At 38.8% G+C, this 17,203-nt stretch overlaps 1 protein-coding gene across 5 annotated transcripts in view; it reads left to right on the forward strand.

Annotated features, from left to right (window-relative positions):
* Positions 1–17,203, forward strand: part of dst (dystonin) — a 104,866-nt gene that overhangs the window by 17,331 nt on the left and 70,332 nt on the right. For 4 of the 5 annotated variants that reach the window (XM_084948756.1, XM_084948758.1, XM_084948754.1 and 1 more), the window contains exons 5-9: positions 5,120–5,181; positions 7,356–7,445; positions 9,281–9,379; positions 10,460–10,537; positions 12,992–13,084. In XM_084948756.1, coding sequence (XP_084804882.1) covers positions 5,120–5,181; positions 7,356–7,445; positions 9,281–9,379; positions 10,460–10,537; positions 12,992–13,084 — 422 coding nt within the window. The remainder of the gene's footprint in view (positions 1–5,119; positions 5,182–7,355; positions 7,446–9,280; positions 9,380–10,459; positions 10,538–12,991; positions 13,085–17,203) is intronic. The other variant, XM_084948757.1, reaches the window with a different exon arrangement.

Below are 17,203 nucleotides of genomic sequence, written 5' to 3' on the forward strand. Positions count from 1 at the left end.
TAAAGCACACAGGCCTTTGCTTACTGAAGTGGCTGCAGCATAAGAGCTGTGAAAGGAGGCCGTTTAGCAAGAACGTTCAGTGGGTCCTCGTCAGTGGGTTGAAGGTTGAGTGCTCTTGAGTTTAGGCTTTATGTTTGTTTTTATTTCCTTCACATATGAGAGCAAAGGGATTACATAGGGTGGACTGTGATTGGTAGAGCTTTCTTTGCTCCTCTCAGAATGTGAGGATATTTTAGGCATTGTGACATAACAAAATACCAAAGGGTGTCCCTGTCCTTCTCTGCCAGAAAACTGAAATTCATCTGTTTGTGTTTCTGCTTCTGTTTAAACAGAATTATGAAATTACAAATTGAACAGCCAGTCAAAGGGTAGGCTGTACTACTGCTGGGTTGATTTTCCATTTTCTGAAAGTCACTTGAAAGCAAACTAGAATCTGAATTGTTTATTTGGGTACAAAATCAGTGTCGTGTGTTGAATATGTAGTTTTGAATATGCAAATTCGATGCTGGAGAACATATCATAGGATTTGATCCGTTTTGTTTTGCGCTACATCAATCAGATTCCAAAATCAAAGGATACAAACTTATACACCTTTAATCTCTGTTCAAATAAATAAATAAATACATTCACTTCTATTACAAGGACGACTTCGCTTCACTCATCTTTGCATGGCAGAAAATGAAGGATGTCACCTGAGTGGCACAGATTATGTAGCCTGCAGTTGCAGGGGCAGCATGGTTTAGGGTTGTAGCTATTTATAGCCATGCACATGTGCTTTGCTGAGGTCTACAAATAAGTGTCTCAGGCTGACCGTTTGAATGCTGTGGGTGGACTCTTGGCTTGCACTGGGCTTGGACTGCAGACCGAGTGCACACAGGCCTCACAACAGTGCTCATCATCTAGTTTTATACAAGACTGGCTGCTGTGGCTAATGATTCACAGCACTGCTGTTTGCTGTCATTGTTAAAAGAAACTATTCACTTGAATATGTTCACATACTGCGATGTAAGACTGTGCAGTAAACAACACCTTAATTACTACCAGTTTGACTTCCTGCCTCGGTGTAAATTTGCTCATCGGAAGAAGGTTTTGATAAATGCATTCTGTAGACATCGCCTGAGGTTGTAGACGTTAGGATGGTGGTTTGTCGGGTCGGGCGTTCTACAACTTGTGATCCTTCAAACATCAACCGTTTAAAGTCAGAGGTCACAATCCAGTTATCCGGTTCCCAGACTTTTGGTGGAGGTGAATCATCTACCAAAGTGAGAACATTTAAACAGACACGTACAAGCAATCACACGCTGTAAGTTTTAATTACTTTGCAAAGGTTTCCGAACATCATACATTTACTACCTCAAGTATTGAGTTATTAATTAGTTCATATGATGTTTTCCTCACTTTCTTACTTATTTATTGACAATATCATAGTTTTTGGCATCATTCAGATAACTGCTAAAATGAACTGCATGGATGTTGTGTGTCACTGATGTAACTGAATGGGGTTGAGCCAGTATATTAAAGAGATTTCATCTACATACTCAAATGATATACTAATTCAGTATTTCAGTAATAAATAACACATGTTTTAGTCATTACTGAAATGCTGTATCAGTATCTACATGTTGACTTGTGACAGATGGGCGATGTGTCCAGGATGCACCCTCCTGATCACCCTGTGACAGCTGGAACAGGCTCCCACAAACCTGAACTGGATAAGTGGAAGAAAGTAGATGGCTCAAATGCACGTTTGCACAGCGTTGTTTTAGCACAATAAGGCCTCAGCCACACAGGCCAAGAGCATGACCAGCAACCTTCTGGGAAAAATGTGTATTACTGGACCGGTTGGTGAGCAGCTGCTGGCTGTCAGTGGGTCACAAAGTCACAGTGTGTGCTAGCAATCGCTAGCAGGGGTCACTTTGACCGTGTGCAAGCACTCGGCAACCAATCTTCTCAAACGACCTGTGGTTGTCAGGGGTGTCATTGACCAGTCTCTACGTCTGTGTCACTGGAACCTTAAATGCGGCACCGCATATAAAGTGAAACAAAAGTCCAAGCAGTGCAATCATAGAGTTGATTAACTGTAATAAGTAAGTGTGTGATAAGGCTGATAAAGTTTTATATCATGAGGAGACGTTTGTATAAACACGTTAGGTCTGACTTTAGTTTAGAGGGGCAGAGATTGAGTACTTGCTGTTTAATATCTGATCTTCACTGATTTCATAGACAAATAATATATCACTAGAATTATAAGGCATACTCTTCAGGCTGTGCTTATAGAGCACTTTTATTCTTGTTAAGTCCTCAAGAGGGCACCATACCACTAAACTCACTTTAATAATATTTAGGAAGCTTATTTACAGAAATGACTTGCTTCGTAACACATAATAATATGCTAAATAGTTCATTATCTATTTATACTGTATTTAAACATGAATGGCAGCAATAATGTCAACCTGATTGCCATGACATTTATTGATATGAGTGTATTGACTGTGCGCTATCAGTAATCTGTGAAGTATGTGAAATCATGTGCTCTAAGGTTATCTGTTACTGACTGTGATTGAAAGCTGGTTGATGACACTTCTTTCAGCTCCTGACCTCTGCTCTGAGCTGGAGAGTTTCCTGGAAAACTTGCCCAGTCAATCTATATTAATGAGCTTTTCAGGAGAGGTTTATGCATTATGCAGCAGAGAGCTTAGACATGGGCATTACGCACCAAATTGGTGTCCTGCTGCAGAGTGCACTGCTTTATTTCTGTGTGATTCAGCTGCACGACGGAGTCACAGGGACATTCACATCAGCAATGACACAGCAGTGCTGCTGGGAAGGGGTTTCACTGCATCACTCTCGCTTTTCCTTTCAGTTTGCTTCTCCTGATTAGTTTTGTTGCACTGTATCTTTTTTTTTTAATTTCAGTCTTTGAGCTTTATGGAGATTATCAAAAAAGTAATAGTTATCAGTCCAACCCACTTTTGAATTCTCAGCTGCTTTTAATCATGCACTATTTTTAGATGAGCTAAATGTACAAATCTGCAGAGAATACAGTCACAGAGCTCTGAAGGCGCCCTGTTCTGTAAATGCATGTTTCGAGCTTCATTATAAACCTGAAGGACTCTTTCCCTTCACATGCAAAGCTGCTATATCATTGAAAAGGGAGCTTATATACTATCTGGGCATCTTTCAGACTCTGTGACTCCACAGAGAATATGCTGTCCTTTATAAACACAGGATTACAATATTACAAACAAATATTATAGTTGTTTATCAACCAGCCATGCATTGCAATACAGTGTGTTGGATGTAAGTATGCAAGTTTCTGAAGCATCATTTGTCACTACAAGAGCACTTTCATTTTTTGTCTTATATAACTGTGATGTTCAGTATGATAAGAAAACAGATAAAGGACTTCAACTAAAAACTGTTATTGTTCATGTTGTGTAATAGGAGGTGTTGGCTGTTCTTTGACTTAAAGTGTTCTCAGTTGTTTTTCCTGGAGTAAACATTTTAAGTATTGGCGGCAGTTGAACAATAGAAAGATGATTATTTTTGCACTCTTGAAAATTGGGGCTCACAGTTGAGCATGTTTATATTGCACAAGATGCATCTGATATGTGAAATAGTTAAGTGAGACATGATGTCATGAGAAAATGTGATACATGGCTTAAAGAAACTAGTTCTTCATTAATAGTCAGCTAACAAGGAGCATTTTCTCTGTTTTCCTTTTTTCCATGAAGCACACTGACTTTCTTATATGATTTTTGAGCGCTGCTGCTAGATAAACAGTGAACCACATGGAAACCAAAATTAGCAAGCCGCCATGGAAAACCTGACAGGACTCGTTCTGGAAGTTTGACGAGAGAGGGAGTCACAGCTAGAGCCCTAGAGGGTGGTTGGCAAGCAGGCGAGAAGAGGGAGACCGTTGCTGCTGCCTCTTCTTCAGTCACTTATCCGCATGGCATCTGTGTACCTGGATCGCGATCCTCTCGACAGCCCTCAGGAAGGCGTGCAGACAATGAAGTACCGCCTAATGACAGAGAGGGAACGTAGGGAGCGCTTGGTAGCGCTAATGTGCTGCATGGGTTAGTGTTCGTCTTACTGGTTTTTGTCATTTCCTTAAAATGATTAGTCATGCCTGTACTTGCTTCTTACTAACTGCAGGTAAAATGTCCTTACGCAAAACTTATTTTGCAAGCCTAATCTTCCACGCTGAAGATTAGTAAAGACAGGAGGTTATTTGTGTTGTTCGTCTGCAGTAAGAGCTTCAGGCTTCCACAGTGTTGCTGGAATGAATGTGATCTGGCCGACAGATGGTGTAGTCATGTTATTGATTGAGCATGTGAGTTTTTTTCTGTTCAATGAGGATAAGTTGCTGGAAGCTGGAAGATGTGGAATCAGGGGAAATGAGTCATAACTGTGGTGACAGGGTTGATTCTGGTTTGTCTCTGCCAGTGAATGGACATCCAACTCAAAGAAAAATATGATGAAAAATATTAAACAAGTCACTGTTTAGAAAAGAGTGTAGTTTTTCTCAGTCGTTATTATGTTACTGAGAAACATATTTTAAAACTTAACTCGATTTTTTTAGTTTTCTTGTTTTTTTCTCATTTAATTGCATCCATTTGTTTCCTGGTTCCACCTATATGCCATTTTCTGCAAGAAGTCTGGCTGCTATGGTGACGCAAAACAAAAAACACTGTCATACAGTTATTTCTGTCTCTTTAGAGACACTGGGGCATATTTTCTCTACTTACTTTTCAACATGATTTTCATCAAAGCTGTAAATCCACAAACTAATATTACAGATTGACTTACTGGCACAGGAAAGATATGATTTTACTTGAAACACTTACAGCACATTTTAGAGGCCTGTCTGTGGGGAAAAACAACCACCTTTACCTTCATACATACATTGGGGAAGATTTTATTTCACACTTTGCATAATGTAATCTATACAGCACTTGTTAGTGTCCTGTTGCTACTTTAAACACAAAGCATCCCAAAACGTTATGTAGAATAGGTATGCATAGCAGGATTAAGCTTCTTTAGTGGTGGCATTTACAAAAAGGGGTGTATGTTGCCAAAACACCGAATCTAAAGAAAGTGTTTTTTTTCTCTGCAGATGAAAGAGACAGAGTGCAAAAGAAGACATTTACAAAATGGATAAACCAGCATCTGGTGAAGGTAAGAATCATTGCTGATTTATGAGTGCTTCTTTTGAACTTCTAAATTATTTTTTAATATCCCAATTTCTGTGTCCATGGTGTTTATAGATTCAGTCTGAATGCTTGTTAGTGTTCCAACATTTTTTCTCCACAGCAGCTTGAAAAACCATTTTCATGTTCTTCATTATTTATTTGCTAAGTAATATGACTTTCCCTGTTAGGTCTTAACACGTTAACATTCCTCCTCAGAAGTTATTAAAGCTTATTAAAAGTCATTTAGAAGGACATGCTCTGCTGCAGCGTTGCAGCAAATGATTGCCTTTTGTTGACTCAGGAATTTGAAATGCTTACTGTGGCGTTTTAATCTGTGTGGATTTAATGAAACACTTTAGCAGACAGACAGACAAGCACCGGCACGTCTCGTCTAATATGTCTTTGTAATAAAAGAATCTGGGTGCAATTTACAGTGTTGTCTTTATGAGGTTCTTGCATAAGTGGTACATTAATCACCAAAGTCTCAATTATGTCCAGTATGTAATGCGAGTTATAAATATGTAGTTCAGTTACATTTTTTTCATTTGCTTCAGTTTAAATAAAGTCCCTAAAAAGAAAAGAAAACATATTGAAGCAGAGAAAAAAGTGAGCTGCTCATTAGTTCTGATTAGTTCCTAATCCTATGCTCCTGTGAGTAGGACGTCTTTATCTGTCTGTGGTATTAAAACTGAATAAATGCCAATACGACAAACATTTTGAAGCAAAAATAAATGTCCGGCTTTGTTTTGTGCAGCCACTTAATCAGTTTGCAACTCTTTGCATTAGCTTCCCGAATGAGGAGCGTTTTTAATCCATTCGTAGTCAAATGTGGTGTCATGCAAAAATAAATTCAATGAACAAAGCAAAATATAAAAAAGCATTTTGACTTTATATTATATATATATAGACATGCATGCATCTGATTGCTATTAAGATTGTAATATTTCTGGTCTTGGAAGGATGGCTTGCACTGAAATGCACCTATATGCCTAAATTCATTAAGTTTCTGCCATGTGATTGGCTAGATATTTGAGTTAACCATCACTTGAACAGGTGTACCTATTAAAGTGTCTGGTTAGTCTGTATATGAAATAAGTGTATTTTGTGCTTTTCATGCAATTATCAGCAAATACGAGGATAAACTTGGAATAAAGAACTGATTTCTTAAAATCAGTCCTCTATGGGCCTCCTGTTATCAGTGACTGGTTATGACTTATGGATGGTTGGTTGCATGTGAGGTTAAGCAGAAATGTTTTATTATTTTCAAAAGTAAAAAAAATAAAAGGGTGAACGAGAAGAATCTACTAGTTCCTACCTTGAGGAAATGCTTGCTACAGCTTGCACCAACACACCATGTAAACTTTACCACAATCTTGGCAGAAGAAATAAGGAAATAATGTCTTCTGTCTGTACTACAGTAAAGCATGACACATCAATAAATCTATAGATAGTAATACCATCAGAAACGTTTTACCCCTACTTGTTTCAACTTGACTTAATGGTTTTACTGTAATATTTACATTGTATTCTCTGATCCACCGACAGATTTCGGGCCACTTTAGGTTATTGTAATGTCTGTGTGAGCAGGCCTCAGACGTGGTCCCGGAGAATTCAGAGGTGCTGAATAATAGTCGGGGACCTGCTTTGCTGATCCAGTAACATAAGGGTAGAGGACTATTTTGGCTCTACAGCTGTGGCCACTATCTGCGATAACAGTGCTGGAAGCCCTGTGTGAAAGCAGGTCATCGGGCAGCAGGGTGATTTCAGAGGCGCGGTATTTAGGGCAGGAAGGAGAAATTGGCCTGCTGCAAGGAGGAAGCATCAAACTGGATTTGCAAAGTGCCTTTCGCAGTTGTTAAGATGAGGTGTCACAGTGATATCCTGCTACAACTCACCAGATTCAGCGTGTTTTAAGAATGTGATCTAAAACAAGTTTTCCCAAAATTAGACCTTAAATGAAACCAATTTAAGTGATTGACACATGGAAGCATCAACAAAAACAATGACTGCCATGCCAACTTTATGAATGTGATAGACCTTCATTGTTTGTGAGATCTGTTCTTAAAATGTTTTTAAAACTACATTTAAAAAAAAAAAAGTCTGGTATTAATATGATGCATGCAGTTAGTTTACAGTGTTGTTTCTTCCCTGTTTGTGTAGGTACGAAAGCATATAAATGATCTTTATGAAGACTTACGAGATGGACATAACCTGATCTCGCTGTTGGAGGTTTTGTCTGGAGATACACTGGTGAGTTCATGTTTTTCTGTTACTCTAGTCATAAACACTGACAGTGTTTTGGTACTTGTGGATCCAGTTGAATTCTTAGCCTGAGGAGTTTCCTATGAGACCAGTCTTACAAACCCATTCAGATTCTCATTTGACTTTAATAAACAGAGTGCGAGAACTGTTCTTTTTCCCATGGGGCACTATGTCATACCTTCTCATAACTGATGCACTGGCCCTTCACTCTTCTTACTCACATGGCTTATTGTGGGAGGGAGGGATTCTTGGGAGAAAACCATCCAATCACTTTTTGTATCCACCAAAACCCACTCATCAAAATCCCACTTTTAATGAATTTTCCTCTCTGTCTTCTCTGTGACATCAATGCAACTTCCTCATGTGGTCATTCTTTTAATTTATTGAGCTGTTCTACTCAGTCTAAGCTGAATGTGAGCAGTAGAGTATGTCTTTTGTTTTTTACATTCACATTTTGTTACTTGTTTATTTGTGATAGTAGTAGTTGTAGTAGTAGTAGCAGTATTACTTCTCAAGTTGTACCAAGCTCATGTGGGATTTGATATAACATTTAAGTAGTGAAGGAATTTTGTCTGTCATTCAGAAATGTAAACTCTAAATTAGCTCTGTGGTTGCCCACTGTGGTTTCTGACACATTAATTGGAGCACTTAACAAACTTGCTAACAAGCTTTTTCGCCCTCTAACTCCTGAGGCTGCCTTTAAAACAAGTGATATAAAAAGTTGCATCACAGCTCAGAGGAATAATCACTTTACTTTCAATGCTTCACTCAAAACAACTAAAAAACAGTCTCTACCCTCATGAGCACGAAGCAATAATTTAGAGTAAAATGCATGTGAAATAAATAAAATTGAAGGTTCATTTATGAAAACAATTAATTATTAAAGATAATACACTTGGTTTAAACTGATGTATGCTAAACACGTCAATTTAATTTGACAATATGCATTAAATTTAATATTTTTTATTTGACTTTATATATACGATGTAAAATCTTTTTAAGTGGGCAGAATTGCATTGAAAAAATATAAACAGTTAAAGTCAAAGCATTGGGATTTCTTCTAGTTACTGAAGTCTCTTGAACACTTAACTCTCCCATAAGAGACAGATGCTACTGTAGGTCTGTGCCTAAAAAGTCACGTCATCTCCCATTAGTCCAATTGGCAGAGGACAAAAATAACAGCATCCTTTTGCAAGTTGCTTAAAGTAATTTTACAGTCAATAGCAACACTTTGCTGAAGCCACTTTCTGTCATGCAAAACCTGGAATGACCAGGAAGTGAAACTGAGATAGATTTTTTTCCCAACATCACCAGTCACATTTTTTTTTTAAATTTGTGTTTCTGACCAGCATTTTAAAATATGTTAATCTGCAGTATCGAGTAGTCGTACTGTGAGAATGTATACTCAAACAAAACTGAAAGTAAAAACTATGTAGCTGCAATGCTTTGCTCCTGAAGTAGTGCATGTTTTCAGTATTGAAGTATTTCATTCATCTGTTAACCTGTTAATCCTTTATTTACCTGAAGTACGTTCAGATATTTTTTGTGCATACTGTAGTACATGTCAGTGTTAATATGTTGCTACTCTGTATATTTAGACTGCATGTAGTCCCATGCAAGGAATCCCAGCAGTTATTCCCCGTTAGTATGACTAACTTTCATCCTCCTGCATATCTGTTTTCTGTTTACATCCCACTTTCCTCCTCCTCTGTTCTCCACTCTTTGACTTGTTTCTGTCCACTGTCTAACTTCCTTATGATTTGGCCGCTGTGTGTGTCCATGTCTTCCTCTTCTTCCCCATGTGTTGCCTTTTCGATGATAAGCCAAGGGAGCGTGATTTTCTGAAGACTTTGCGGTTGGTGAGTGGGACAGACGCATGCGCAGTTGAGCAGCATGGAGACACGGTGGATGATGATAAGGGGGTACGTGTGGCTTGCCCTCCCACCCCCTTTAGTAACAAACTAATTCAGGGCGTGCTGTGACCAGTTAACAGAAGCACAGACACAATCCCACTATAGGATTTGTGCTTACTGTAGTCTAAAATACTTGCTTTAGCAGGGATGAATTTTACAACTTGGCCATTTTATTTTTCCTTCTATGAAGCACTTTGTTTCATAGTCACCTTTTTTCATGAGCACATTATAGAATTTCGTTCATATTATAATGTGATACTGATGGCACAGAAAAATGTGCCCTTGATCCAAAGACCCAGGCTTTTTAATTTTCAGTTTTTGTTCCTGTTAAAAAAAGACAGAGCGATTTGGCTCACTGATCTTGAAAAATCATTAAAAAGATTCAATAAAATATGACAGAAGCTGTCCATGAAGCTTGGGTCTTTATACTCATTTCACTAGCTTTGCACATCATTAGTCATACAGTCAAAACTCTTCAGTCTTGCGTGATGATCTGGACATTTTTCATATGCTGCTTTTGAGAAGAAGGCTTCAAAAGGGGAACTGAGTAACATTCACTACCCAAATGGGGTTTATATTTATGGTGTCATTTCATCGTTACTAAAGAAAACAAGGTAGCTGAATGCAGTGCAAGTGTTTAGCTGCTGCTGCATCCTGGCTTGAATGCATTTTCCATTTCATGACCTCATTCAGTGGCCCCTGACTATTCACAAGCATCTGCCGCAAGAGATCATATTATGCAACTTTCTGTGATGATTTGAAGACAGACATATGAATAATATTGATTTAATCAGGTCATAGCTAAGGAAGCGTGATTTGTTATGACACGTTCAGGTGGTAATGGTGGAAAATGTTCTAAGACGGTACGTGATATGTAGCATATCTTCTTTAGGGAGATGGCCACTGTTGTTGTGCAAAGAGCTTTTGTGTGTTTGCTCTTTTATGTCATCTTACCAGAATAGTGGGTAAGAACCTTAGACGCATGTCCTGTTTCATCCATGTCATTTGTATTGTTTTAAAATGTGTCCTTTAACATTGAGAAGATCCTGATTTGCACACATGGCTCCCTTTCCCTTTTTATGTCCACAGCCTCGGGAAAGAGGGAGGATGCGCTTCCACAGACTCCAGAATGTACAGATAGCGCTGGACTATTTAAAGAGGCGGCAGGTAAGGAATAGTGACTGGAGTAATTTCACCAATATTGCCACACACTTTTTAAATTATACACCATCAGCTTGACTATTGGAAATCAGCTTGCATACTAAGCTGAAAAAACAGCTGAAAGTTTCCATAAAAAGTAGCTGTAATTTTTATACTTTGATTTGGTAATGAATTAGATTTAGATCCAAATGTTTTTGGCCAGTTACACTTTTATTTTGGTCATTTGACCTCTGTATTCCACCACAGTGAATTTTAAATAAAACAGTTAGTATCTGATATAAATGCAGGCTTTCAGCTTCAATTCAGGGGGTATTACAAAAGTACTGCATTAAATGTTTAGGAAAGCAGTTTTTATGGACAACCCCCCATTTTCAGAGGCTCAAAATTAATTGTTTAGTGGTTAGACCTGTTCTCTCATTATTCCAGATAAAGCATCTGGCATTGATTCCAGATTTTGAGCTGGAGCTTTGCAGCTGTTCACTCTAAATCTCGATATGAGGTCCGTGGAGGCCGTCATTTGGCTGAAAACCCAAAAGGAGCCTACTAGAGAGATATCTAAGATTTTAGGAGTGGCCAAGTCAATAATCTGGTACCTTCTTAGAAAGGAATGGACTAACCTGCTCAGAACCAGCAAAAGGTCTGCACAGAAGACAACAAAAGTAGAATATAACACAAATCTTTATTTGTTTATGAAAATCAGCTTCTTAATATCTAACCATGTCGAGCCCACATTCTTGAGGAGGTAGGTGTATCATTACCAGATTTTGCATTCAAGAGACCCTTTTATAAATAGAAATACAGTGGGTTTGCAACAAAGTGGAAGCCACTGGGTGCTCTCAAGAAACAAGAAGGGCAGATTAGAAACAGCCAGAGCCACAAGTGAAACCAAGATTAATTTTTACCAGCGTGATGGGAAGAGAAAAGTATGGAGAAGGAGAGAAATGGCCTTGGAGCATTTCTCATCTATCAAACATGATATAGAATATATCATCGGATGGGAGTCTATGACTGCCACTGGAACTGGGTCACTAGTGTTTATTGATGATGTGACTGCTGATAGATGTAGTAGGAAGAACTGTGTACAGAAATGTACTTTCTGCTCAGATTCAGACAAATGCTACAAAACTGACAGACAGAGCTTCACAGTACAAATGGTTAATGACCCAAAGCATACTACCAAACCAAACCGGGCTCTCTCAAGGAAAAAGAAATGGCATATTCTTTAATGACAAATGAGTCACCTGATCTCACCCCAAGAGAGCATAATTTTCAGATGTGAGACCCACAAGGAAGCAGCAGCTGAATGTTGCTGCAGTAATGGCTTAGCAGAGCACCTCATAGGAGGAAACAGCCTTTGGTGACATCTATGGGTCATTGACTACAAAGGATTTTCATTCAGCTACTAAAAACAGCCCTTGCAACGCTTTGTTAAACCCCTTGAATTAAATCTGAATGTCTGCATTTCAGTTACATTGTCATTTGATTACAATTTGATTAATGTGCAGTAAAATTGTTGTGTTGGTGTACAGAGGCAACATTAATTAACTGTCTCATGCCCTCAAGAACCTATGGATTTAAGTACACATAAAGGCTTACAAATGGTTTACACAAATATATCAGTTCATGTTTAGGGGTAGCTATCTGTTTGTTTATACAGCAAAAAAGCTGATATCTGGGTTCAAGCAGGTTCTCAGACACTGCCACCATCAGACACAGCTGGATTCATGGCATTTTTCTGTTTCCTTACAAAAAATTCATGAAACATGAACAGTAATAGCAGCGTTTAAGGAGCGCTGACTGCAAATCCCATCAGCGGGATTTCAGAGAGCTTTGATTGCGTCCCCCTCCCCCACCATGCTCAGGATGAGAAGACGAAGGCAGCCTGGTTGAGCCACAGCCAGATGTGACGTAAGGCTCGAGACAAAGGATTCATAGATTGCAACAAATGAGTTGTCCTATTGTTTTGCTTCAGTACATACCAGACACATGATGCAACTTCTGTAGTCATAGCATATAAACTGTCCAAACTGAACTTTGATTGATTACAGCTGTTACAGATGATCTGATGGGCAGTGGAGGAGTTCGTTATTAAATGCTATAATATCTAACTGTGATCAGACTATTTTCGTTTTTTAGTAGTTTCCTGCTTTATTTGAAGGGGGTGTTTAAAAAGTGCACTTTTTTCATTATATTAGGTTATAAAACGTTTAATTACTACAAAACATTAACGAGTTCCCCTCAGTGCCACACTGTGATTATGGTAATGAGCTTCCCTAGCATAATACATTGGCGACTGTGCCCTCTTGTGGTGGTTGTGGAATGACAGGCATAATACAGAAGAGGAAAACTCATTGTTAGTGCTTAAAGGTGAATATATTAAAAAAACAAGAAGAAGCAGGCTATGACTACTTAAAGACAGTATAAGTCTGCATGTGCTAAATTTGCATTTCCTTCTACCAGGTCAAACTTGTAAATATAAGAAATGATGACATCACAGACGGCAACCCAAAACTGACGCTGGGATTGATCTGGACCATAATTCTGCACTTTCAGGTCAGTCTTGCACTCCAGTTATTTTGTCACCCTCATGCTTTTAATTGCCAAGTAATTAAGATCTTTGCACCCTCTGCTTTTGGATGTCTTGTGTTGGGCTAAATGAGGTCAGATGTTTTAAAATTAGTTAACGACATTACTTGGGTGTTTCTGTTTTTAACCACAAGGTGTCAAAGTTGTGCAGCATTTGTTATGCTGAGTTTAGTGAAGGACATTATTTATGTTTTCAGCGTTGCCATAGCACTATAGCACCATAGGGGTCCAGTTTAGCTTTCCTATTAAATTTGTATGATTAACTTGCTGGATTGCCCAATAGTACAAGATTTTAATGAATTTTCTAAAGGCTAAAGTGAAGGAGACTGCTACATTTTCATAAGCACCCCTACTGGCCAAAGCCATACCTCTAAAAAAAACTGACATATCCCTTTAAAAAGTAAAGTGTAGAGACAACGGGTCAGAACCTACAGACACCCAGTCTGTACTTTTGTATTACTGAAGAGGTGTTACTGGTACAGAAGACGAAGAAAACGTGTATTTTAATGCTTGCAGAAGCTAACAGCTTAAAATGTTTTCAAGAGTTATAAACGCAGTAACACAAAAAGAATCAACTATTAACTTCATCTAACCTTGGACTGTCTTATTCTGCTGTATAAAAAGGCGCAACAGTTTGTGGTGACATAGGTCCTTGTTACCGTGGTTAGTTTTGATAAATAACTTAGCGACAGTGTTTACTTAGGTCAGTATGACCTAAGTAAACACTTGTGAAAAAGTACTTCGTAACTGTTGTCGTAAGAAAATAACAAACTACATTCGCTGTTTCATGCAAACGTGTGGGAAAAGCAGCATGAACATTTAGAAAAGCCTGATGCTTTGAATGATTTATCTGTCTAGTCTGATGTAAAAACACAGCATCCTGTACATGAATTTAAGCCATGTAAAGTGGAGACTGTAGGTGTGTGTGGGTATGTTATTTGTTGGAAGGCTGTTTGCTTGATATAAACATCAGCCTTATTATGATTCCTGAGGAACATACTTAAGGACACTACAAAAATATCCAAAAATGTTTACAAGTTAGAAGAAAAATAACCGCTTATTGATTTCATATATATTCATTACTTTAGCCATTTTTTCTTGATGCCTTTTAAGTTTCTTGAAACCCCTCTCTGGATTTCATGATGGTCATATCCACTGCGATGAAAGCATCTGCCATCACAAGGCCCGTCTTCCACTGTTGGGATGCACCAAAGAGAAACTGTGTCCCCTCTCAGGCCCTGGAAAATCATCCTGTTGGGCATATACACTGGAAGTTCATCACTGTCACATTTGGTAGATGAATTGCTGTAGCCAAAGGGTGACCCAAGCACCTTTCTAACTTCTTGATGTTCACTGGGCAGTAGGTTCCCCCCAGCCACAGTCCTGGCCCAGCCACCGCAACAGACCACCACTTGCAAATAACCCTTCTTTCCAAGATCATCATCTCACCACGATCATCAAGACGACACCCATAATGCCACTGTGATGGGACATGCTTGCTATACTTCACTGCTTCATTTGTCAACCAGAGATGTCTTTCTTTGCAGAGGCTGACTCCACATGCAAAAAAATATATTTGCACTAGTCCAGATTAGTAGCTTTAGTTAGCTCTTAGTGGGTGCTGACCAGCAGTAGATTGGTTGGCTTCCTTCGTCACCCTGTTGGCAGTAGCAGCTATATTTACAAATGATATAGATAATTCTTATAGATATAGATATCCATATAATACATCTCCCCTCCAACATGAGCACCTGTAACGCCTCCCTTCTGAAGGGAACGCCTCTGTCGTACCTTCTGATATTATTCAGTGTGTTTCCTGTGTTTGTTGTTGCACTGGGAAGTATCAGCAGCATAATTCTACTGCTTCTACTATAGCCCCTCCAGTAGTATTCAATATCAATTGTGTAATTTAGAATCACTATCATCACCTCTGATGGTGTTTCTTCACCCCTGCGTGAGTGTCATCATCTGGCCTGTGCACTTGTGTGAAGTGCTTCGTCACAGCTTGGCTTTGCTTAGACACAAAGCTGTTTATGAGCACAGAGATGATGTGACAAGTTGTTACAGACACAGTTGATTCATTTGTAATTAAGTTTGTTAATATTCTAAGCATAGTAAAAAAAAAAAAAAAGGCCATTCCTTTTGATAAGAATGAGTTCTTACCCCTTCTGAAGCTGGTTTGCCAAGTGCCATACTCTCCATCAAGTCCATCATCAACATTCATCTCTCTGGGCTTTTTTCTGTCTTTCTTGACAATTTACTTTAGTTCATGTTTAATTCATATCCAGTTGTAACATCAGATAGCTCCTAGCAGCCTAAAGGGCCTTTAAGGAATATTAAATGTCTAAACAAAAGGGAAATTACTGAAAAAGATAATTGTTTTTAATGTTCTCAGTATCTCGGGAATGTTTGTGCACACATTGGTACGACTAAGCATTAATGTGCATTAACAAAAAAAGCTTTGGGGTATCGTGTGCTCTAGAGTTGGTTATATTTCCTCCTGAATGCTCTCAGAAATATTCTTTCACTGAACGGTGGCACATTATGCCAAGTGAGCTAGTCTGCATGTGCGTGCCAGAAGAATGTGAGTGTCCACCCAGTATGCAGTCTTCTTCTGAAGTCTAACAGCATGCAGAAACTTCACCTATCTCAATTTCTTTTGTTAGATTAATTGTACTTTTGGCACGTGGCAGTTGTGAGTCAGAAGAAAAATATTGCAAAAATAATTCTGTGTCTTACAGGCGTATAGCGTTAATAGAACAAACATCTGTCTGACTAGCCCTGAGTGAATTAATAGAGGAAAAGTAGCTGATATAATTTTGCTTGGACATGCTGACAGGTAGCGTCTGCGAGGATGCCAACACCTGCTGCTGTCGGTCTCACGCAAGCCCTTAAGCTGTCGATGTGGCAGCGAGGGGCCTGTTTCTTCTTGATTTAAAAAGGATACAAGGGTACTTCAGGAGAGAACTTGAGCTTTACTGAAAGTGTACAGCTTTGGTTTTTATTAAATGTCACAGCTGATAGCACACTGGCATGTATGAACTCAACACTACTTTTATATTGCATGAAAACAAAGGGTTGTTTCCATGACACGCTTTTCTTATACCTGCAAGCTACTTTATTATGACTTATGCAAATATTTGACTTCAGTTAACTCGTTATGTCGCTATTCATTGTTTATTCCTGTGTGTGCAAGAGGTTTCCTTGCTACACAAAGCTGATGATATTCCTATTCTCAAAATGGTGCACACTATATTTATCTTTAGTTTTTTTACCTGTGACATGGGGAACTAGTACAATATTAATTTTAGTGTGGAGGGCTAGATGCCGCTGGCATGACAAAGCACTGCTGCTGCTGACTGAACCAGTTTGTTTTACCCTAACGAAGTATCACTCTCTCCATGTGTGCTGTCATTTACCTAACACACACACACACACACACACACACACACACACACACACACACACACACACACACACACACACACACATTGATGAGTGATTCATTCATGTTTTATTTCATTCACTATAGAGCTTACCATTAACAAAAATCCACATGCTAACACACTCTTTTGAAGATATTAGCATGTTTACTGTCAGATGTATGAACATAGGCTAATACTGCAGCTTGGCCAACGTAGTTGTCTCATGAGGTGAACGTGAGAAGAAGCAGGAGTGACCGGCAGTTTGGACTGTGCTGGCTGTCAGGTGACTTTGACCTTCAGGGACTCGTTTAAATGTTACTCTCAAAGCTATTTTAAGCTTTCCTGTGTGGTGGGATTATAGTTACACTTTAACACAGTTATTATTCACTTTTTTCCCTCATTTTTTCTGCAGTGCGTTTGTCCTGCTCTTTCTCAGACAGTGTTTTAAGTGTCCAGTGTTATATAATTCTTTGAATTGCTAGAAGAGTTTTATGCGGTGAATCATTTCTCGGGCACAGCATTTGCCCCCATGTGAACTGCTGCCATGGTGATCAGCTGAGATCATATTGTTTGGTTAAACCATTGGACTTAAGCCTAACCTCTGGCTCAGCCATTGTGCAGAGTTTGAGCGATAGACAAAGTGAAAGCACTATGTTGTCCG

The sequence above is a fragment of the Perissodus microlepis genome, chromosome 13 (assembly GCF_051167445.1).
Source record: "Perissodus microlepis isolate ML-2025 ecotype Zambia chromosome 13, ASM5116744v1, whole genome shotgun sequence".
Taxonomy (NCBI): Eukaryota; Metazoa; Chordata; class Actinopteri; order Cichliformes; family Cichlidae; genus Perissodus; species Perissodus microlepis.